Below are 25,956 nucleotides of genomic sequence, written 5' to 3'. Positions count from 1 at the left end.
TCCAGTGGCTGCCAGGCTGGACCAGGAATGTGGGCTATTACTTTTTAAGGGTACCACAGAGCTAGAGAGCAGGGGATGAGATGAGGAAAAGTTAAGATACTGCTAATTTTGCTCTTCTTACAGAAGTTCAGCCATTAACAACAACAAAAAACTCTCCAGGTTGTTGCAAGCTTTTTGTTAATTTCCATAGTTCTAAACAAGCTGATTCTGACCACCTTTACCAGCATTTTTGTTGCTTTGTGGAAGAGCATATTTTTGGAGCTCCTTATTCTGCCATTTTTGCTGATATCAGTGCCCTTACTTTTTAAAGATACTTTTTAAAAATTATAAAACTTACATATTACATATTACAGGGTAATATGGAATACTAAACATTGACTAATGGAATTACTTTATCAACAAAACATAAGCAAACTTTTTGTCAAATAAATCAGTAAGTATTTCTATGGAGTGAGAAAAGATTTCAGGTCTTGGGTCTTAATCATTGTTAGAAAAATTAAAGTCTCTCTTAAGATTGTTGACTGCTGAAGCTGGAGTGCCTCTTTTCTCTCTCTTTCTCTGCCCCTCCCTCTCTTTCTCCTTCTCTCTCCCCCATGATTTTTTTCAAAAACTTCTGAATTAAATTCTTATCCAAAATTTCTACTTCATATACATGTCAATAATAATGGAGAGTTATTATTGATTGCTAAAACCTCAACTTGCGTTTATTAGTAATATATGTTTTATTTGATGGGATAACGTATTGTTTTTCTTTTTGAATAGGCATATACTGTGAAGACACCAACGAAACTAAAAATTCAGCAAAGAGAAAACAAGAATGTACCCACTGAAGAAAGTAGTAAAAAGAGAAAAATGGTCTTCGATTTTGATATTAATTCAGATAGTTCAGAAACTACTGATCTTTTGGTAAACTTATTACAAATAATCAGCATTTATTATTTGTTTACATTATTATATTTCTATATTATTTCTTGATGTATATGTATAATATATATGCATAGTATCTATATTGCAATACTGAAAAAAAGTAGAACTCTACTATAACACAGAACCCTCTACTTTTGCAGCATTTTAAAGAAATTAGGGTTAAAAAAATTGCCATAAACTTCAGAAAACAATGACATTTTGAAATACTTGATATAACATAGTTGTCATATGAGAGGACTAACCCTCTTGTTTTCCAGAAGAGTGTTATTTCTTTTCCTTTTTTTTTTTTTAAAGAAAGGCTAGGTGAATATCTTTAATCTTGCTGCAGCCAAATTTGTTATTCAAGACCCCTCTTGATTTTGCATATTATACATGTTCTTTTATTTTATACCACTTATTGGTTGAAATTTATATCAAGGTATTGGTTGAAAACTATTACATTTCTATGATTCTTAATGGGCTAATGTGTTAAAGATGACATGTTTAAGGAGGATAGTTCCCCTAGCAGTTTGTATCATCATTTACTCCCTACTATCAGTATATTAACACGTATCAGTATTTTCTTAAGGCATAATAATGATTTATTGAGAATAATTAAACTTATACTCATTTGATTTAAAATCAGATAAACCTTATTACACGAAATGGAGCAATTCACCAAAGATTCTTAATTACAAAATTCCAGCTAAACTCATTTGTTTCATTATTCCAACTCATAGCTATGAGATCCTTCAAGCTTTTATACAGTTTTGGGATCCTCTACTTTCATTTGTTCTGGAATAATGAGTAGCTGAAGTCTTAAAATTGTAATTATTGAAGTTAACTTATAGAAAATCCCTACTCTAGTATCTCTTTGTTTTGTAGATAATGATTAGTATTTTAATGATTAAAATGTGAACCAGGCACTATTGTAAAGACTTTACACAGATTACTTCAGTTATTTCTTGAAACAATCTCATGCTTTAGAAGTAGAGACAGGGTTGTTATTCTCATTTTACAGATGAGGAAACTGAGTCACACTGTTACATTGCCTAAGGTCATATAACTAGTAAGGCATGGAGCCAAAATTTGAACACCAACAGTCTAGCTCCATAGCCTATGTATGTCATTGTACATAATGACTGCCAGTTCAAACTGAAGTCCAGATATTAAAAGAATGTAATGAGAATTATTAGAAAGAGCATGAGCTATGGAATTAGATATTCCAGGACTAGAATTCATACTGTTTTTCTAGTAGTGTGAATTTAGGCTAGTTTCTTAGCTTATCTGAGATTCAGAATGATTCATGATTTCATTTCATTTTTAAAAGGAGCATCACAACTTTGTAACACAATAAACATACTACAGTATTTTATTTATTTTTATTTTATTTTTTACAGTTTAAACTAGTCTAAAGATATTTCATAGTGGGCTTTATTTGTTATAATTATCACTTGAAGTTAGTTATTTTTGTAATTTTCTTAGCTGTTGCATTTAAATTTTGGTGAACATTCAAATTATTATAAAAAGTAAGATTTAAAAATGTATTGTCTAGAATGACCTTAGAGAAGATAGTGGAGTAGGAAGTGCCAGGAACCCATTTCTCCACCTAGACAACAATGGTACTGGTAGAAACTGTCTGAAGTAATTTATTTTGGAACTCTAAAGACTATTTGAATGCTTGCAACTTCCAGAGGGAAACTTGGCTGGTAAGTTATGGTTAATTTTGGTCAATTTCAGCCTTAAAAGTGGTAATGGCTACCTATCACTCAACCTATAACCATGTGGTAGGGCCATGCTCATGTCTTGCTGGAACCAGGGTGAACAATAAGGACCTTGTCCTCCGAAGATCAAGGTTCAGTGTTCTGACTGCTGATTCTGATCACTGAGGTACAGGTACAGAGTCTGGCTGCCATTGTTTTGAACCTCACTGGCTGAAGTGTCTTCCAGAAGATTTGTCTTCCAGAAGAACAAACTGCACTTTTATCTCTCTCTTTTTTTCCCTCTTTGGAGAGCCAGATGTTCAAGCATTAGAACATTCAAAATCAATCACATTTACAGGGCATTTAGAAAGCCATGCCCAGGGAAAGACACAGGCTCAGGAAAAAAACCAGGAAGATCTCAAATTTTCACCACAGGCTTATCCAATGCACAGAGATACTTTTAATAGTAAAACAAAAAGCAAAACAAATCTAAATAAATAAACAGTAAACCCTGGGGAAGGGGAAGAATCTGATTTGCAGATGTATCAAATTATAAGATTAAAGTGGCTAGTTTTCAACAACAACAACAACAAAATCACAAGGCATATGAAGAAAAGGAAAGTATAGCCTATCAAAGGAACAAAACAAATCAACAGAAAATGTCCAGAGGAAGCTCAGATATTGGACTTACTAGACAAAGACTTTAAAAACAACCATCTTAAAGATGTTCAAAGAGCTAAAGGAAGACATAGACAAAAACAGAAAAAATGTATGAATAAAATGAGAATAGCAATAAAGAGATAGAAATTATAAAAGGAACCAAGAAGAAATCTTGGAATTGACAGTACAGTAATTGAAATGAAAAGTGTATTAGAGGGATTCAAAAGCAGATATAAGTAAGCAAAAGAAAGAATTGGTAAACTTGAAGATAGGACAATAAACTATTGAGTATAAGCACAGAAAAAAAGGAATGAAGAAAAGTGAACAGAGCCTCAGAAACTTGTGGGACACCATCAAAAAATCAATATATGAATTGTGGGAGTCCCAGAAAGAGAAGAGAGAAAGGGGAAGAAAGAATGTTTGAAGAAATGGCTGAAAACTTTTCAGATTTTGATGAAGTAAATGAATCTACAAATCCAAGAACCTCAATGAATTCTAAGTGGATAGATTCAAATAGACTCACATCAAAACACATTATAATCAAACTGTTGAAAGACAGAGAGAATCTTTTTTTTAATACATAATATATTTGTTCCCCTGTGCTATACAGTAGGTTCTTGTTGGTTATCCTTTTTAAGTATAGCAGTATGTACATGTCAATAGGAAACTCCCTAACTATCCCTTCCCTCCATCCTTCCCCACCTGATAAACATAAGTTGATTCAAAAGACAGAGAGAATCTTGAAAGCAGCAAGAGAGAATCAACTCATCATATATGTTACCCTCAATAAGATTATCAGCTGATTTCTCATTAGAAACCTTGGAACCAGAAGTCAGTAGGTTTACATATTCAAAGTGCTGAAAGACAAACATTGTCAGCTAAGCATTTGCTATCTAGCAAAACTGTCCTTCAAAAATGTAGTGAAATTAAGACATTCCCAGATAAACAAAAGCTGAGGGAGTTGTCACTAGACCTTCTCTTCAAGAAATGCTGAAGGGAGTTGTTCAGGTTGAAATGAAAGTATGCTAGACAAAGAAAAGATCTCTGATAAAGTTAAATACATTGGAAATTATAAAAGCTGAAATGATTGTAATTTTGGTTTCTAACTTCACTTTTTATCTTCTACATAATTTAAAAGACAAATGCTTAATCTATGTTGTTGGGCACACAATATATAAAGATGTAATTTTTGACATCAGTAACAGAAGGAGAATGGAGCTGTATAAGAGCAGTTTGTGTAGGCTATTGAAGTGAAGTTGGTATAAATTCAAATTAGGTTACTATAATGTTTGGTCGTTAAATGTAATCCCCATGGTAAACACAAAAATGATCTATAGAATACACACAAAAGAAAATGGGAAGGGAATCAAAACATTTTACTACCAAAAAAGTCACCTAAACACAAAAGAAGAGAGTAATGGAGGAAATGAGTGACCAAAAACAAACAAACAAAACACCTATAAAGCATATAGAAAATGAATATCAAAAAAGGCAAAAGTTAGTCTCTCCTTATCAGTAGTTACTTAAATGTAAACAGATTATACACTCTAGTAAACAAAAAGAGACTCATGTTAGCTTTAAATTGGTTAAATGTGAAAGGATGGAAAAAGATGTGCAAATAGTAACCAAAAAGGAGGTGGGATGGCTATACTAATATCTGACAAAATAGACTTTAAATCAAAAAGTACAAGAAACAAATAAGGACATTATATATTAATAAAAGATTCAATACAGTGGGAAGTTATGAGAGTTTTAATCATTTACACATCTAATAACAAACCCTTAAAATATATGAAGTAAAGCTAATGCAAAGAGATGAAGTTAGAAATCAATAAGAGAAGGAAAATTAGAAAATTCACAAACTTGTGGAAATTAACACACTTCTAACCAACCAATGGATCAGAGAAGAAATCACAAGGGAAATTTGACTTAGAGATGTATGAAAATGAAAAACACAATACACCAAAACTTCCGTAAGACAGAAAAAACAGTGCTCTAAGGGAAATGTAATAGCTGTAAATTCCTACATTGAAAAAGAAAGAAATCAATAAACTAACTTTATACCTTAAGGAACTAGAAAAAGAAGATCAAACTAAACCCAAAGCTGACAGAGGAAGGAAATAATAAGGTTAGAGTGGAGATAAACAAATTAGAGAAAAGGAAACAGCAGAAAATCAATGAAGCCAAAATTTATTTCTTTGAAAAGATCAATTAAATTGACAAACCTTTAGCTAGACTGACAAAAGCAAATACCTAAAGTCAGAAATATAATTGGAGATGTTATTACCAACATTTTAGAGATAGATAATACTGTGAATAATTATATGCCAACAAATTGGATAAACTAGAAGAAATATACAAATAGAAAAACTACTTGAAATACACAAATTACCTAAATCTGCTCAAGAAGAAACAGAAAACCTTATCAGAGCTGAGTTAGTAATCCAAAACTCCCAACAAAGAAAAGTCCTCGACCAGATAGCTTTATCGATGGATTCTACCAAATATTTAAAGACTTAACACCAATCCTTCTCAAAGTCTTCCAGAAAATTGAAGGGAGAACACTTTGTAACTCATTCAATAAGGCCAGCATTACCTTGATACCAAAGCCAGATGAAGACATCACAAGAAAGGAAAATTGTAGACCATTATTCTTTCTGAACGTAGATGCAAAAATCCTCAACAAAATATTAGCAAATCAAATCCAGCAGCATAGTAAATGGATCATTTACCATGACCAATGAGACTTATCCAAGAAATGCCAGAGTGGTTCAATATAAGAAAATCAATATAATACACCACATTAATAGAACAAAGGAAAAAATATTGCAAATGATTGTCTCAATTGACATTATAAAAATTCATAAAGCTAGGACAGAGGGAAAATTCCTCAACATGATAAAGGGTATGAATGAAAACCAAAGCTAACATCATACTCAATGGTGAAAGACTGAAAGCTTTCCCCCTAAGATTAAGAATAAGACAAGGATGCCCACTTTCACCAATGTTAGTCAGCATTGTACTGGAAGTTCTAGCCATGGCTTTTAACTATTAGACAAATACAAAAAACAAAAGGCATGCAAATGTAAAAAAGAGGTAAAACTGCCTCTAATTTGCAGGTGACATGATCATATCTATACATGGAAAATCACAAAGCCTAAACAAGAAAGCTTCTAGACCTAATAGATAAATTCAGCAATGTTGAAAGGTATAAGATCAACATATGAAAATCAGTTATGTTTCTATACACCAACAATGAATAATCCAAAAAGGAAATTAAGAAAACAATTTTATTTACTATACCATTAAAAAGAATTAAATACTTAAGAACAAATCTAGCCAACAAAGTAAAATACTCATACACTGAAAATTACAAAACATTGCTGAAAGACTTAAAAATAAAGAAAAATAATTCTGTGTTCATGGATAGGAAGACTTAACATTGTTAAGATGTCAATACTACCAAAAGCAGTGTACATATTTAACATGTTCCCTATTAAATTTCCAACAGCTTTTTTGGCAGAAATGGAAAATTCGATACATTTATCCAGATTTGCAAGGGGCCCCAGATAGCTAAAGCAATCTTGAAAAAGAAAGACAACATTGGAGGACTCACAGTTCTTGACTTTGAAATTTACTACAAAGCTAGTAATTGAAATAGTATAGTACCGGCATAAAGACAAATATATACACCGATGTAATAAAAAACAGAGCCCAGAAATAAATCTTCACATATATAATCAGTTGAGTTTTGACAAGAGTGCCAAGATCATTCAGTGGGGAAAGGACAGTTTTTTCAACAAATGGTACTAGGAAAACTGGATGTCCACATGCAAGAAAATGAAGTTGGACTCTTACCTTACACCATATACAAAAACTGACTCAGAATGAATCAAAGACCTAATCATAAGGACTAAAACTATGAAACTCTTAGAAGAACATTGGGAAAATCTTCATGACATTGAATGGCAAGGACTTCATGGATATCATGACACCAAAGCACAGGCAAAAAAGAGAAAAAAATAGGTAAATTGGACTTCATCAAAATTAAGGACTTAAATGCATCAAAGGACTCTATTAAGAAAGTGAAAAGGTTAAAGATTGGGAGAAAATATTTGCAAATCATATATCTGACAAGAGATTAATATCCAGAATACATAAGGAACTCCCGTAACTCAATGACAAAAAACAAGCCAGTTGAAAAATGGGCAAAGGACTTGACCAGACATTTCTCCAAAGGAGATATACAAGTGCCCAATAAGCACATAAAAGATGAATGCAACAGAGTTATAAGGACAGACAAGTTTTTGTTGTTTTAAATTAGGTTAATTTATTCTTTTTATATAGGCAGCCATTAGTGAACATACAGTTACCATACAGTAAGCAAAATTTTAATGATAGTTTACGATATGATTTTTAAGATAATTTATCTTTTCTAAGTTGGTCAGTTGGTGCATACTGATTTGAGTGTATCTGAAAGGTCAGCTCTTTGTGACTAAGTGAATTCTGCTGAAATCTTAGAATTCATGAAAATGGCTGAATATTTTCATCCATGAAGCTTCTGAAATTTGTGTTAAGTGTGACTTTAATGAGCAGGAAAAGATAATGTGAACTGATTGCTTACCTGACTAAATTTATGTAGCATATTCATTAAGGAAATGGATTCTGGAGCCAGCCTACCTGGATTTGAATCCTGGCTCCACATCTTACTAGCTGTATAGTCTTGGGCAAGTTACTTAATATTTGTGTGTCTCAGTTCTTCACCTTTAAAATGGGGATAATAATAGTATTTGTGTGTCATAAAAATGTTGTGAGGATTAAAACTAATTAAAATATGCAAAGTGCTTAAAGTAGTGCCTGACATAAAGAAAATACTGAATAAGTGTTAGCTATTATTATTTGGGAAAATATTCATAAATTGATAATTGACAACATTTATAATTTTTATAGGATTATGAATGCTTATTATAAGGCCTAAGTGTATTTAACTATGTAGGTTGGGAGAAGGGGTGGGAAAAGTCATAGTATGAAGACTCTGAAACAGAAATAGAAATCAGTAGAAAAACACTATTCATACACATCTTGTATTCCACATAACCTTTTAGGTATATAGTTAATAGAATCAAAATCTAGGTCCTTGTTTGACAGATTGAAGATTTATTTTGTCATTGTCTTCTTTCTTCAGTCTTTTTTATTTTTTTCCTCTTCTTTTCCTTTCCCCTCTCTCCTCTTTTATTCTCCCTCCTTGTACTCCTCCATCTCCTTCTCATATGTGGGATGTAGACAAAAATTTAATAATATAATATTAATGGTGGCAGCCTCCAAATTATATTTTTATATTTCTCTTTAAGAGCATGGTTTCAGAGGAAGAGACATTGAAAAAACTATACAAGAAGAAGAATCCACCAATTTCTCAATTTTGTGTCAGAACACCAAAAAAGGTAGTTTTAAAATTTTATTTCAGAAAGCAAATTTCAAAAGCTGGATTTAATTCTTTTTTTTTTTTTTTAGTTAAACATATTATGATTTTATTTATTTCCTATTCAGACTCCTTCATCTCTAACAACCACTGGATGTACGCGGAAGCTCGGAGCTATGAGGAAAATGCAGGAGGACCCTTGGGCTATAATTGCTAAAATGGATAGGAAACAAAAACTAAAGGAAGCAGGAAAGCTATTTGTTTAATTTCAGAAAATCAGTGTGATTAAGGAGCCTAAATAACAGCAAATTTATAGTTAATTTTTTTATTCTTATTTTCTACAGAGCCAAACATTTTCTGAAATTGAGACTTTTTTGATATTTTCATAAATAATTTGTTTCTTTATATTTTAATATTTTGGCCTAAATGGGAGATAACCACATGTTACTTAAAAACTTGTAATTCTATTCAGATAATTAGATGATTATATTTTGGTTTTACCTTTTCTTGTATTCATGAAAGCTGTTTTGGCTAAGTTTTCACACCTGTAAAGTTGTCCATTGAACACTAGGAACACTGAGATTTACTATTTTTTCTTTACTATTAAAATATTTTAGATGAAAATACTTCTCATTGATTCTGTGAGGTCATCTGAACAGCTAATTATTATAATTTTGCTAATATTATTTATTTTTAAAATCTTGAGGGCATTTAAGTTTCACGGTTCTAAAGCAGCTTTGATTTATCTATTTATAAAATTGACAAATGGCTTTAAGTTGTGGGAAAAAAGGCTCCACCAGTATGACTACCTAAAATACTTCATTTATTCAACATTCATTCGGCAAATATTTATTGAATATCTGCTAAGAATTAAGCACAGTTCTAGATACTGGGGATATAAGAATGAATGAAACAAAAATAAGCCCTCTCTTCTTCTAGAGCTTACATTTTAATGGGGAAAATAGACAATAAATAAACTATATAAGCAAAACACATAGTATATTAGTTAATGATAATTGCTAAGGAGAAATAAAACAGGTAAGAGTATTAGGGAGTATTGAAGAGGGTTGAAATTTTATGTAGAGTGGCCCTCAGTGCAATGACATTTGAAGATCTGATGAATAACTAGTAAGCCTGTGGCTATCTTGAGGAGAACATTCCTGATAAAAGGAACAAAAAGTATAAAGGCCCAGAGGTGGAGGTGTGCTTAGTGTATCTGGGAAACAGCAAGGAGGCCAGTGTGGGTAGAGGATAATGAGCAAAAGAAGAGTATAAGGAGAAAAGGCCTGGTATTTAACAGGATAGGGAGTTTGGGTGGGCAGATTATGTAATGCTTATAGGCTACTGTAAGAACTTTGGCTTTTACTCTGAATAAGATGTGAAATTAGCAGATATTTCTGAGCAAAGAAAACTGTGATCTGACTCATGTTTTAAAATAAGGATCTTTCTGACTGCTATATTGAGAACAGATTTTGAAAAGAGGACAAAAGGTTAAAACAGGAAAACAGGTTATTTTAATAATACATATGAGAGATGGTAGTGGTGTGAACAAAGCTGAGAGCAGTAGAGGAGTAAAGAGGTCAACTTCTGGATCTATTTTTAAGATTAGATGTGGGATGTGATAAAAAAAAAAGAAAAGGCCAAGGATAATGTCAATATTTTTGGCCTGAGCAATGTAATTTTGGACATATTTGGTCTAAAATGTATATTAGACATCCAAACAGAGATGGTAAGTAGGCTTAGAGACAGATCCAGGAGAGTGATATAAATTTGGGAGTCAACAGCATATTTAAAGCTATCAGAGTGGTTGAGAACATGTACAATTATGAGAGTGACTGTACCTAGAAAAGAGAAGAGATCAGAGATGAGAAGGAACCATAAAAGATTTAGCAAGGGTAATACTGAAGTCTAGCAAGAAGGTATTTCAAAGAAGAAGGGAGTGATAAATTGTGTTAAATACTGCTCAGAGATAAAATTGATTAATGTGTTATTAATGGGGAGGACTTTGGTGATCTTAACAATGGCAGTTTCAGTGAAGTGGAGTTCGATTGGAGGGGGTGGTTAAGGAAAGAATGGAACGAAAAAAGTGGAGACAGTTATCTTCATTAAGAGTAAGAAAACTAAGAAGTTATACCTTAAAAGGGAAGAAGATAAATGAAATAGCTACTTGAAATGGAAGTGGGTCAAGAGAAGATTCTTTTTTAAAAGATGTAAGAATTAATAGCAAGTTTAAATAATTAAGGAAAGATTCAGGATGATGGGAAATGATGATGCCGAAGAGAAAGAAGATTTTTTTTTTTAAGTAGAATGTCCTATAATAAATAGGCAAGAGGAATGGAATCTGGTGGAAGATTAAAGTGCTGGGCCTTAGCTAGGAGAATGGACAATTCTACCATAGTAACAAGGGAAAAGGAAACATATATATCACAACATGATGGTGGATGGGAGTTTGTAGAACTTCTGGTTTCATAGCTTCAATTTTCTTAAGTGAAGTGAGAATTAAGATCATCCACTGAGAATGAAGGTGGAGGGGAAAGTGTTGCAAGTTGTGAAGAGAAGAGTAGGTATGAAAGACTCATCTAATAAAGTAAGGGAGTGAATGAACTTTATAAAAACAATTGGCAAATGGATAAAAATAGTCTTATAGTTGTCTATAACAATTTTGGTATAGTAGAATTTTAATTTCCTTATGGTGGGGAAATGTGTTTGTAGGAAAGACTACCCAGGAAAAAATGGAAATGCTATATAACATTATGGAAATTATGTTCCTCCTTCAATTTGTGTGCCTGTAACTGTACTCTGAAAACTGGATATAGTCTTAGGATTTCTAGCTTTTGATCTAGAAACTTTAATTGGAACTTTATAATTAGTCTCCTGAGCAAGTATTTTCTTTGGAGGATTATTAGTCTTGATGACATGATATTTCACATTTGAAGCTACTATATATTTTCAAACATTTTAAAATAAAACAAGACTTGTATATTAGTTAACACTAGCTTCTCTGGCTAATCATCAACTTCTCACTTAAATGCTACTATTTAGTAAGCAGCATTTCTCCAGGTGGTGATTTAGGAACGCTGGCTCCTTCCAACTTCTAGCTCTGCCATCTTCAACAACTTGCTTCCAAGGTTGTTGCAAAAGGGGAAATACCATGGAGGATCCATGTGGGAAGTTTTTAATGACCCAGGTCTGAAATAGATGTACATCACTTCCACCCACATTCTACTTTCTGGAACCAAATCACATGGCCACACCTAATTTCAAGACAGACTGTGATCCATTTCTAGTTATGTCTCAGGAGATCAGGGAAGGGGGTCAGGTCAACAACTAGCCAGTCTGTCACAATTAGTTTGCACTCTTTAAATTTTCAAATATTGTTCTTCCTTGCTTTTAATTTAAAAAGATGAGTTAGGCTCTTAAGTTTTGAAAGATTGCTTCTTGCTGTTTTTGAGCATGCTGGGCATGCTTCTTTCTCGGAAACTTTCCCCTCTCTCCAGTACTTCTGATTCCCCTTACACTACTCTTTTTCTCCCCATGGCACATATAATCTAACACACTATATACCTCACTTAGTATGTTTATTATTCATTGTCTTCACTCACTAGAATGTAAACTTCACAAAGACAGGGATTTTTGTCTGCTTTGTTTATTGATGCATCCTGAGTACTTAGAACAATGCCTGACCCATTGTAGGTACTCAGTATTTGTTGAATTGATTAAATAAAAATTTAATATATATTTAAGAAAAACTTACATATACCATACTGATGATTCTTATAGTAAGACTTCAGAATCAAAATGTTTAATACATGATTTAAAAATAAGATCAGAAATTAATACAACATTGTAAAGCAACTATACTCCAATAAAAATTAATTTAAAAAATAAAAATAAGATCAAATATTGGAAATTAGAAAAACATAAAATTTCCATAAAATTTCCTAAAATTTCGTATATTGTTATAGTAGCCTATATTTGTGTCTTCTGTTTTGAGATTTGGAGAGTCAGTTTTGACAACCAAATCCAGAATAAAACTTAAGACTAATGCTATTGTTTTTACTTTGAGGCAATTCCTGAAAAACACCAGAGTAAGAAAAATAATTTATCATTCTAAGTTTAGGGATCAGTGCACTCATTTGTGGTAACCTCATCAAAAAAAAAAAAAAAAACCTCACAAAAAATATTGTAAAAATAATTTTAACTAGCATTAATGAACAATTGGAAAATTTATAATTTAATTATTATGAAAATTTTATAGGCTAATTACATAATGATTAATACCTTTTTTAAGCATATTAATTTAAACTGAGTGCAGTTTAGATATTATTATAAGAAGAAGCTTTTTGTCATAACCCAGTTTTAGATTGTTAGGAAATATTTCCTGCCCTTTAGTCACTCTTTGAAGGAGTGACAGTATGATCCATGAGTTTAGGAAAATTAGGCATAGGGGACCCAGCCTTCTCTACTCTTTTCATCATGAAGCTTCTTGCAGGAGGCATGTGATCTGCTCCATGCTGTATGTTTTACAGAGCAGGCTTTGCCCTGCAGATGAAAGCTCCTCTAATGAGGGGATAAATTCAGTAGAGCGTTATCAAATCCCAGTAATTTGATTAAATAGGCTGGATACTTTGAGAAAAAAATAGATTAGAATTTGGGGCTTCTCTGGCGGCGCAGTGGTTAAGAATCCACCTGCCAATGCAGGGGACACGGGTTCGAGCCCTGGCCCAGGAAGATCCCACATGCCGCGGAGCAACAAAGCCCGTGCGCCACAACTCCCGAGCCTGCGCTCTAGAGCCCGCGAGCCATAACTACTAAAGCCTGCGTGCCTAGAGCCCGTGCAGTGCAACAAGAGAAGCCACCGCAACGAGAAGCCTGTGCACCGCAAAGAGTAGCCCCCGCTCGCCGCAAATAGAGAAAGTCTGCGCACAGCAACAAAGACCCAACAGAGCCAAAAATAAATAAAATAAACTAATTTTTTAAAAAAGGTTTAAAAAATAGAGTGGAATTTGGGGGAGCTAAATAACATACTAATATTGAAACTCTGATGTGGCTTTGGTGGTCCTGTTCTGGATCATAGCCCCATAGGAATTTTCACTTGGTGAGTCATTATAGCCTATGGTAGCTTTGCTTTTACAAGAATTACTGTTTTTTAGAAATAGGTTGCACGTTCTGGATCTTAACTGAATGATTTGTAAGCTTTGTCTGAAGCAAAAATGAGTACTTCAGTGTGTCTACAGGACATACGCTTCAGCAGAAGCATGGGCTGAGGGAGCCTCAGCCAAATTTGGGCTGTAAAAAGAGCATATGTTAGCCACACTAGACTGCGCAAGGGTGTGGGGCTCAGGGGTTATATTTTGGATATATTTTGATAGTGGAACCAAACAGATGTGCTGACTACTGACAGATTGGCTGGAGGTAAGGATGAGGTGAAAGAAAGAAAATGTGTAAGGTTGGGTTTTCAAGTTCTGTTTTGGGCTATGTAATATTTGAGATAGCTTAGATATCTAAGTGGAGATGTTGAGAAGGTCATTGGACAAATGAATCTGGAGCTTTCCAGAAGGGTCAGTATTTACTAATCATTGGCATAAACATGCCGTTTAAAGCACAGGATTGAATGCACTCTCTTTACAGGTAGTGAGTGTGTAGTTACAGAAGGGAAAGGAGTTAGTACTGAGCCTTGGGATACTGAAACATTGTCAAGAAATAGAGAGGTTGCTGTAAACACTAATAAGGGAGACAACTGAAGTGTAAAGGATCATGGAAGCCTAGAGAACAAAGTGATTCAAGAAAGGAATATTCTGTATCGTATCATTCTGAGTGGCAATACCTGAAAGTATAGAATAAATAGTTGGATTTGGGGGTATCAATATGATAAATGATACTCTCAATGACTTGCAGTCTAGTAGCAAATATAAATGTGTAAACAAATGAGTCACTTATAAGTAATTCAACAGTATACAAGTATGAAATATACAGAGACATAAATGATAATTTCATGTCGACTTCAGAGAAGGCCTTCAGGAAGAGATGGATTTTGAACATAAATAGGAATTCTACAGGTGTATAAGAAGGATAAGAGGAAATCAAAGCAGAAGAAATAGCAAAATAAAGGTTGAAATGAAGAATAATTAGTAGAACCAGACCATGGTCTCTTCATATAGAATGTTGTATATTATGTTGCAAAGCTTGTACTTTTTTGGTATGGAAAATGGAATAGAGTTTAAGCAAGGAAAATAAGACTTTATTACTTAAAATATGGTATTTTAAAATTAAAACTTTACAAAAGGATATAAAGTATATGGTTTCCCAACTTTATCATCCATCCTTTCACTTGAAAAAGACTTTTGTTTTAGAAAGATCATTAGATGTAAATCAGAACAGGTGAGGTTATTGAAGATATTAAAATAGTCCAGATGAGAGACGGGAAAATTTCTTAGACTGATAGTTTAAGTTATAGACTTTTAGATTAGACCTAATACCTGTCCTAAGAAAAATATCCATAACTTTATCACTTTAGCAGTAATAAAATGTCTCCTGCTTCATGTAAATGTAAATTAATGACGTCAAAGAGCAAGTTGCTTCGGTTGATATAAAGGTTAGAAATAAATTATTCATAATTTCAGGCAACCTGAATTCAGTATAACTCAGAATAATTAATAGTCCACAGGCTGTAGTAGTACATCAAGAACTTTAATCAGTAGCAGGTCAACTGTGGGTTAGAAATAGGAAATGACAAATAGAGACAGATAAGACTTATTTAAATTATGAAATCATAGAGTTTAGAGCTGGGGGCAAGTGAAAAGTTCATTTAATTTCAACAGATCAGTGTTTTGAGGCCTATAAAAGCAATCAAAATTATAAGGAAAAGATTAAAAATGACTTAGTTTCTATATTCATATACATAACTTACATCAATGCATAAATATAATCATATAAATTCTTAGTGCCCTAATTTTTTCCTTTTGCTTTCTTTTTCACCCTCTCTCTTCCCCTGTCTACGTATATCAGGGTCCCCCTCCACCAAATCCTCCTCTCCTAGGTAGTAACCCTTGGCAAGAACCCTATTTTTCTCCATGACAGATAGATATAGATATAATGTATTTACTTATATTTTTACATATGTGTGATACATACAGGGTTCTCCGATCATGGTTAGTTTACAAAAATGAGATAATATATACTTTTTGGATTCTTGCTTTACTCGTTCATTATCTCATGGAGATCTCTCTAAAACATGGTATACTTCCAATTCATTCTTTTAAATTGCTGTGTGACATTTTATGAATGTACCATAATTCAGCTATTTATCTACTAGAGTATGGTAGAGACTTTTATGATCAGCTGTATCCAGTTCTTCTCTCCTTCCAGACACATGAGAAAATTATACTTCCCCTCTCACTTCGGTAAGGCTATATGATAAGTTCTGGCCAATCGATTTTAGGTAGAAGTGATGTACATTAATTACTTCCATGCCAGAGTATTTGGTTAATAACATGAGACCCTCTGTTACACTCTTCCTCCTGCTGCAGCAATTTGTGATGTTACAAATGATGAAACCTCTGTCATCCTAGGGCTGTGAGTGAAAATTACATGGAATAAAGTTCTCTGATTAAGCACATCATGGTCATGTAGTGTGAATAAGTAATAAGACTTTGTGGTGTTAAGCCCCTGTGAGTTTGGGGTTGCTTGTTATTGTTGGCATAATCTGCTCTATCTTAACTGATGTAATGAGATTTCTCTTTGTTTCCAGTTTTATGCACTATGAACAATGCTAATGTTAGTGCTTTTATTTCTATAGAATAAATTATTAACTTGGAATTCATGGGCCTATGGAGATGTATATTTAAAATTTAATAGACATTCCCAGACTTCCCTGGTGATCCAGTGGTTTAAGACTCCATGCTTCCACTGCAGGGGGCACAGGTTCAATCCATGGTCGGGGAACTAATAAGATCCCACATGCTGCACAGTGCGGCCAAGAAGCAAATAAACAAACAAACAAAACCTTAAAAAACCCAAAGTGATAAGCCTGTAGTGCAGATCCTCTAATTATTCTAATAATTTCCAGATTATTTTTAATTTAAAAATAATTGCTGTGTTATTTGCTTGATGAGGATGTCTGTAGTTAAAAGAAGCCCATGTCTGAACTATGATTTGTCAAAGGAAAATGCATCCATTTTTTAAAATGATTTTCCCAGTAAATTGACAGTCATTGGATGACCTAGTCTCAATAGGTAGAAAATTCCTTTTTGTCAACAATATTGTTCATAGTGCCAAATCCTCTCTCAACGTACACTAAGTTAACAACTATTACATTAAAAGTTTTCTAGCTCACATATTAACAAATTGAAGGATAAAAACCATATGATAATCTCAATAGAGGCAGAAAAAGCTTATGACAAATTTTAACACCCATTTATGATAAAAACTCTCCAGAAAGTGGGTATAGAGGGAACCTACCTCAACATAATAAAAGCCATATATGACAAACCTGCAGCCAACATCATTCTCAATGGTGACTAACTGAAAGCATTTCCTGTAAGATCAGGAAGAAGACTCTCACCACTCTTATTCAACATACTTTTGGAAGTTTTAGCCACTGCAATCAGAGAAGAAAAAGAAATAAAAGGAATCCAAATTGGAAAAGAAGAAGTAAAACTGTCACTGTTTGCAGATGACATGATACTATACATAGAAAATCCTAAAGATGCCACCAGAAAACTAATAGAGCTAAGCAATGAATTCAGCAAAGCAGCAGGATACAAAATTAATGAACAGAAATCTCTTGCATTCCTATACACTAACAATGAAAAATCAGAAAGAGAAATTAAGGAAACACTCCCATTTACCATTGCAACAAAAAGAATAAAATACCTAGGCATAAACCTACCTAAGGAGGCAAAAGACCTGTGTGCAGAAAACTGTAGGACACTGATGAAAGAAATCAAAGACAATACAAACAGATGGAGAGATATCCTCTGTTCTTGGATTGGAAGTATCAACATTGTGAAAATGACTATATTACCCGAAGCAATTTACAGATTCAATGAAATCCTTATCAAATTACCAATGGCATTTTTCACAGAACTAGAACAAGAAATTTTATAATTTGTATGGAAACACAAAAGACCTTGAATAGCCAAAGCAATCTTGAGAAAGAGAAATGGAGATGGAGGAATCAGGCTCCCTGACTTCAGACTATACTACAAAGATATAGTAATCAAGACAGTATGGTACTGGTACGAAAACAGAAATATAGATCAATGGAACAGGATAGAAAGCCCGGAGATAAACCCATGCACATATGGTCACTTTTTCTTTGACAAAAGAGGCAAGAATATACAATGGAGAAAAGACAGCCTCCTCAATTAAGTGGTGCTGGGGAAACTGGACAGCTACATGTAAAAGAATGAAATTATAACACCTCCTAACATCATACACAAAAATAAACTCAAAATGGATTAAAGACCTAAATGTAAGGCCGGACACTATAAAACTCTTAGAGGAAAACATAGGCAGAACACTCTTTGACATAAATCACAGCAAGATCCTTTTTTACCCACCTCCTAGAGTAATGGAAATAAAAACAAGAATAAACAAATGCGACCTAATGAAACTTCAAAGCTTCTGCACAGCAAAGGAAACCATAAACAAGACCAAAAGACAACCCTCAGAATGGGAGAAAATAGTTGCAAATGAAGCAACTGAGAAAGGATTAATCTCCAAATATACAAGCAGCTCTTGCAGCTCAATATCAAAAAAACAAACAACTCAATCCAAAAATGGGCAGACCTAAATAGACATTTCTCCAAAGAAGACATACAGATTGCCAACAAACACACGAAAAGATGCTCAACATCACTAATCACTAGAGAAATGCAAATCAAATCTACCATGAGGTATCACCTCATACCAGTCAGAATGGCCGTTATCAAAAAATCTAGAAACAATAAATGCTGGAGAGGGTGTGGAGAAAGGGGAACCCTCCTGTACTGCTGGTGGGAATGTAAATTGATACAGCCACTATGGAAAGCAGTATGGAGGTTCCTTAAAAAACTAAAAATAGAACTACGATACGACCCAGCAATCCCACTACCGGACATATACCCTGAGAAAACCATAATTCCAAAAGATACATGCATCCCAATGTGCACTGCAGCACTATTTACAATAGCCAGGACATGGAAGCAACCTAAATGTCCATCAACACATGAATGGATAAAGAAGATATGCACATATATACAATGGAATATTACTTAGCCATAAAATGGAATGAAATTGAGTTATTTTTAGTGAGGTGGATGGACCTAGAGTCTGTCATACAGAGTGAAGTAAGTCAGAAAGAGAAAAACAAATACCATATGCTAATGCATATATATGGAATCTAAAGAAAGATACTGATGAACCTAGTGGCAGGGCAGGAATAAAGATGCAGACGTAGAAAACGGACTTGGGGACACAATGGGGGAAGGGGAAGCTGGGATGAAGTGAGAGAGTAACATTGACATATATACACTACCAAATGTAAAATGGATGGCTAGTGGGAAGCAGCTGCATAGCACAGGGAGATCAACTTGATGTTTTGTGATGACTTAGAGGGGTGGGATAGGAAGTGTAGGAAGGAGGCTCACGAGGGAGGGAATATGGGGATATATGTATACATATAGTTGATTCACTTTGTTGTACAGCAGAAACTAACATGACATTTTAAAGCAATTATACTCCAATAAAGATGTGAAAAAAAAGTTTTCTAGCTCTTTTAATAGTATCTGAGATTTTTGTACAATCTTTTTATTAGCTAAATCGCAAATATAGTTTATTTGATTATCATGTTTAATTAAGTCAAAACTAATTCTTCAGGCCTACCTACCACAGGTGATATGATGTGTATATTAAAAGTATGGCGTTTGTTTGGCTGACTAAGTTTGGAGTCCTTGCTCTGCCATTCAGGTTCTGAATAACCTCTCTGTGGCTCAGTTTTCTGGTGTGTAAAATGGTGATAATTATAAATAGAAAAAAATGAGTTAACAGACATTTTGAAGTGTATCTAGCACAAAGCAAGTGCTAATAATTATCTCTCATTTTTATTAATAAAATCAATGTTATGAATGCCCTTGATAGGTGGGCGTTCAGTGGGTTTTAATGAATTTGACTCACTACATGAAGGTGAATTCAACAGGGACAAGGAAAAAGGAGGACTTGTACTCTAGATGTTCCCTAGCTCTAAATTGGCCCCATGGACTCTCTCCATCCTCAGAAGCCTCCTTCCTGTCCTGGGAGTAGCTGAAATGTCAAGAGAACCCATATTGCCAGGCTGATGCCTGCAATAGCCATTATTATTATGCACCTGCCTATCCCAGGTCCTTTGAAAACAGAAGTTAACTTGGAGGCTGCAGTTCCTACAAATGGACACGTGAGGGCCACCCAAGGCAGCTCTAGTCAGTAATAGGTGGTCACAGTCTATGAAAGACCATGTTGGCATGGAGCATTGGTATTTTGGTGCCAGCTCTACTGATTGAGTGTTCTTTGCCTCACTAAGGTCTTCATTTGCTTTGTAGGACTCAGGGAATGGTATTTGGTACATGGAAGTCAAGGCAGGCTAGCTGGCAGACCAAACAAGTAGATGAACCCAAGGATGGCCACCTAGCAGTAACCATCTGTGGTGCCCAGGACCCAGAAAGAGGGCATGAGTGTAACATAGTCTGACACTCCAGGAAACTTGTGGCAGAAGGAAGATAATGATGCCTAGGGAGGTGGAAATTTTTGTCTAATGAACTTGATTCCTACAACCTTGATAAACCTGCTTACTAGTTCCAGTAGCATTTACTAGTTCCAGTAATATTTTTGTAGATTCCTTACAATTTTCTGTATAGATGATCATGTCATCTGTAGATAAACACATTTTTACTTCTTCAATCTCTATGCTTTTTTCCCCTTTTTATCGCCTTGTTACACAGGCTAGTATTTCTAATATAACATTGTATACAAATGGTGAGAGTGGACATCGTTGCCTTTTTCCCAATTATTTCACCTTAAGTATGATGTTAGATATCTTTTATCAGGTTGAAGAAGTTCATTGTATTACTAATTTGCTGGAAATTTTTATCATGAATGAATGCTGATTTTTCTCAAGCTTTTTCTGCATATTTTGAGATGAACATATGGTATTTCATTTTTAGTCTGTTGACATGGTGAATTACATTAATTGATTTTCCAGTGTTAAACCAACTTTGCATTCATGGGATAAACCCCATTTCGTCATGACATATTATCCTTTTTATATATTATTGGACTTGATTTGCTAAAATTCTTGTGAAGAATTTTTGCATCTCGACATTTTTTGAGAGATGTTGGTCTCTAGTTTTCTTAGTCTGTAGTGTTTTTGCCTGGTTTGCCATCAAGGTTATGCTGGCCTTATAACATTAACTGAGGAGTGTTCTCTCAACTTTTGGAAAGACTTTGTGTTAAATTGGTATTATATCTTTCTTAAATGTTTGAGAGAATTTACCAGTGAAATAATCTGGGAATGAAGTTTTCTTTGAAGTAATATATTTAATTATGAAATAAATGTATTTGATAAATATATGGCTATTTAAAGTTACTATTTCTTCTTGAGCTTCTTGAAATATGTAGTATTTCAATTACTGAGAGAAAGGTGTTGAAATTTTCAACTATAATTATAGATTATTGATTTCTCCTTTTAAGTTTGTCCGTGTTTGTTTCGTATACTTTTAAGTTTGTTTTTATGTGCATACACTTTTAGGATTGCTTTTTTGTTCTTGATGACTTCACCCCTTCATCATTGTAAAGTGTTCCTTTTTATTCATAGAATATTCATTGCTCTGAAGTTTACTTTGATATTCATATAGCCACTACAGCTTTCTTCTAATTAATGTTTTCATATTTTATCTTTTTCCACTCTTTTGTCTTTATCTGTCTGTATTTCTATATGTAAACTGGGTTACATTTAGACAGAATACAGTCAGTCTTGATTTTTTAATCAAATCTGATCATCTTTGCTTTATAATTTGAATGATTAACCATTTACATATATATCTTTAATTGAAGTATGGTTGATTTACAGTATTTTAATTGAATATTATTGACTTACAATAATATGCTGTTACAGGTGTACAGCATAGTGATTCAGTTTTTTTGTAGGTTATATTCCATTATAAGTAATTGCAAGCTATTGGATATAATCCCCTGTGCTATACAGTAAATCCTTATTGCTTATCTATTTTACATATAGTAGTTTGTATCTGTTAATCCCATACATGTAATTTGTCCCTCCCTTCCTCCCCTCTCCTCTTTGATAACCATAAGTTTGTTTTCTTTGTCTGTGAGACTGTTTCTGTTTTGTATATAGATTCATTTGTATTATTTTTTAGATTCCACAAGTGATATCATTTTTGTGTTTCTCTGACTTCACTAATATAATATTCTCTAGGTCCATCCATGTTGCTACAAATGGCAATATTTCTTTATTATAGCTGAATAATATTCACTGTATATATATATACCCACACACACAATCGTCTGTTGATGGGCACTTGGATTGCTTCCATGTCTTGACTATTGTAAATAGTGCTGCTATGAACATTGGGGTGCATGTATCTTTTGAATTAGTTAAACCATTTACGTTTAATATAATTATTGATGCACTTGGGTTTAATTTTACCATCTTGCCATTTATTTTCTATTCCATCTGTTCTTTGTTCCTTGTTTTGTCTGTTTCTACAGGCATACTTTGGAGATATTCAAGGTTCAGTTGCAGAGCACTGCAGTAAATAAGGTATCAAAACAAAGTGAGTCACACAAATTTTTTGGTTTCCCTATGCATATAAAAGTTATGTTTACATTCTGCTATAGCCTATTAAGTTTGCAATAGCATTATGTCTAAAAAATAATGTATACACTTTAATTTAAAAATAATGCTGTTGGAAAAATGGTACTGATAGATTTGCTTGACACAGTGTTGCCACAAACCTTCAATTTGTAAAAAATACACTGTGAAGTGCAATTAAGTGAAGCACAGTAAAATGAGGTAAGCCTGTATTTTCTTTTGGATTATTTTAGTGTTGTCATGATTCCATTTTATTTTCATCATTGGCTTTTTAAAAAGTAACAGACTTTATTTTTTAGAGTAGTTTTAGGTTCACAGTAAAACTGAATGGAGGGCCTCCCTGGTGGCGCAGTGGTTGAGAGTCTGCCTGCCGATGCAGGGGACACGGGTTCGTGCCCTGGTCTGCAAAGATCCCACATGCCACGGAGTGGCTAGGCCCGTGAGCCATGGCCGCTGAGCCTGCGTGTCCGGAGCCTGTGCTCCGCAATGGGAGAGGCCACAACAGTGAGAGGCCTGCGTACCGCAAAAAAAAACAAACAAACAAACAAAAAAAACTGAATGGAAAATACAGAGATTTCCCATATGCACATGGTCCCACGCATGCTTAATCTCCCCCTCAGTTAACATCCTGTATCAGAGTGGTACATTTGTTACAACTGATGAAGCTTTATCAATTCATTATTGCCATCCAAAGTTCATAGTTTACATTAGGGTTTACTCTTGGTGTTCTACATTCTATGGGTTTTGACAAATGTATAATGACATGTACCCAACATTATCATATCGTACAGAATATTATCACTACCCTACAAATCCTCTGTGCTTTTCCCATTCATCCCTCCCTCCCCCAACCCCTGGTAACCACTGTTCTTTTTAATGTCTCCATAGTTTTGCCTTTTCCAGAATGTCATTTAGTTGGAATCATACAGTACGTAGCCTTTTCAGATTGCCTTCTTTCACTTAGTAATATGCATTTAAGGCTCCTCCATAACTTTTCATGGCTTGGTAGATCATTTCTCTTTAAGTGCTGAATAATTTTCCATTGTCCGAATGTACCACGATTTGTTTATCCTTTCACCACTTGAAGGCCATCTTGGTTGCTTCCAAGTTTTGGCAATCATGGATTAAGCTTCTATAAACATCCATGTGGAAATTTCTGTATGGACACAAGCTTTTAACTTCTTTGGGTTAATACCGATGAGCATGATTGCTGGATCTTATAATAAGAGTCATGTAGTTTTGTAATAAACTGCCAATCTATCTTCTAAAGTGGCTGTATCATTTGTATTCACACCAGCAATTAATGAGAGCTCCTGTTGCTCCACATTCTTGCCAGCATTTGGTATTGTCAGTGTTCTGGATTTTGGCCATTCTAATAGGTGTGTAGTGGTATCTTTTTTTTAATTTGCGATTCCCTGGTGACATATAATGTGGAACATCTTTTCATATGCTGATTTGCCATCTATATGTCTTCTCTGGTGGGATGTCTACTCAAGTCCATTTTTAAATCAGGTTGTTAGTTTTCTTATCATTGAGTTTTAATATTCTTTGACTATTTCAGATAACAATGGTTTATCTATCTTTTGTAAATATTTTCTCCCAGTCTGTGTCTTCTCATTCTTTTGAACTATTGCCTTTTTAGCTATATTTTATTTTTTGGTGGTTGCTCTAGGATTTTCAGTATACATCTTTAACTTATCATAGTTTACCTTCTAATAATATTATAGCACTTTACGTATGGTATAAAAACCTTACAGAGGGCTTCCCTGGTGGCACAGTGGTTGAGAGTTCGCCTGCCAATGCAGGGGACGCGGGTTCGTGCCCCAGTCCGGGAAGATCCCACATGCCGCGGAGCGGCTAGGCCCATGAACCATGGCTGCTGAGCCTGCGCGTCTGGAGCCTGTGCTCTGCAACGGGAGAGGCCACAATAGTGGGAGGCCTGTGTACCACAAAAAAAAAAAAAAAAAAAAAAAAACCTTACAGAAATACATTTCCATTCCCCATTCCTGTCCTTTATTCTGTTCTTGACATACAATATACTTCTACATGTATTACAAACACCACAATGTATTGTTAATATTTTTGCATTAAGCTGTCAGTTGTCTTTTTTAAAGTTAATATGTGAAATTCACATAATAAAAATAAACCTTTCAAAATGAACAGTTCTGTGGCATTTAATACATTCACAGTGTTGTGCAAGCACTACCTTTATCTGGTTCAAAATAATTTCATCACCCCAAAAGGATACCCTTTACCCTCTAAGTTGTTATTCCCCATTTTCTACTCCCCCAGCTCCTGGTAACCACCAGTCTGCTTTCTGTCTCTATGAATTCTCCTGTGTATTTCAAATAAGTGGAATCATACAATACGTGATTTTTTGTGTCTAGCTTCTTTCACTTCAGTTGTTTTTTACACATGTGTAGTGAAGGAAATAAACTATATTATTAGTTTATTATTCCTTAGCTACCACAGATTAATTTGCTAATGATCTTTTATTGATTTTCGCATATAACAATACTGTGTTATTGTGAGTACAGTTAATACTGCTCATATTATTTAGCCAGAGAAATAATATCTAATTACCAAGAGGTTATATAAAGTAACAAAAATAGAGTGAATGATATTATACTAAGGGTTAGAAAAATAAGTTTTGATATATAGGAAAAAAACCTTGGTATTGATCCTACTTTATAACACTATAAATTTTATTACAGAAAATGTTAGCAATTCCTATTAACATTTATATATGACCTTAATTTTAAAAATGTTTTGAAATGGATGGGACAAGCTTGCATAAATTCATATAAATCTTTCATATTAGGGGCTTTAACTGGTTACCAAAAGAAAGCAGCAAATTGACATATTTTTTATACATATTAAATCAAAATTGTCTCTTCAGAGCTTCAAGATAATAAAATTATCAATACGCCCATTAGGTCCAGCTCTTCTTGCTCTCAGTTATCTGTATTGTTTAAGAAAAGAGGGTTAAAAGGAGTTTAATAAACAAATAGATTTTGTTTCAAATTGCAGACTATTGCAATTTGATTCTTATAGATAACTCAGAGTTCAGATGAATAAACTGATGTTTAAAAAAATATCTGTTGCATAGGATTTTAGAATTTTATGGAACTAGAGCATGTTGCAAGCTAGAAAAGTACACTCTTTGAGGAGGGGAAAGTATTAGTAAATCTGATCCATATTCCAATGTCATTCCTCTGCTTAGTTAATTGGAGATTGTGGATGGCTCTTTTTACCTTTGAAAGTGAGTTAAAATTTTAATGTCATGAAAAGGATATTAGGAAACTTGGATTTTAGCCTGGCTTTTACTGTAACTATTTATAGAACATTGAAGCAGTTAATAACCTCTCTATGTATTGAATTATACACTCTGAGATTAGCTCTATATGTTCACTTATTTATGT

General features: G+C 33.9%; 1 protein-coding gene across 2 annotated transcripts in view; it reads left to right on the top strand.

Annotated features, from left to right (window-relative positions):
• SYCP1 (synaptonemal complex protein 1) overlaps nt 1-8,954 on the top strand; it is a gene marked incomplete at both ends in the record, with an annotated part of 153,453 nt that extends 144,499 nt beyond the window's left edge. For both annotated transcript variants that reach the window (XM_082832354.1, XM_082832353.1), the window contains 3 exons: nt 763-906; nt 8,621-8,710; nt 8,817-8,954. In XM_082832354.1, the coding sequence (XP_082688480.1) occupies nt 763-906; nt 8,621-8,710; nt 8,817-8,954 (372 nt within the window). The remainder of the gene's footprint in view (nt 1-762; nt 907-8,620; nt 8,711-8,816) is intronic.
• Between the last annotated feature and the right edge of the window lie 17,002 nt (nt 8,955-25,956).

Source organism: Leucopleurus acutus (genome assembly GCF_964270905.1).
Source record: "Leucopleurus acutus genome assembly, chromosome: 2".
NCBI lineage: Eukaryota > Metazoa > Chordata > Mammalia > Artiodactyla > Delphinidae > Leucopleurus > Leucopleurus acutus.
Note: the sequence above shows the minus strand (reverse complement) of the source record. Positions and strands in the feature narration are given on the sequence as shown.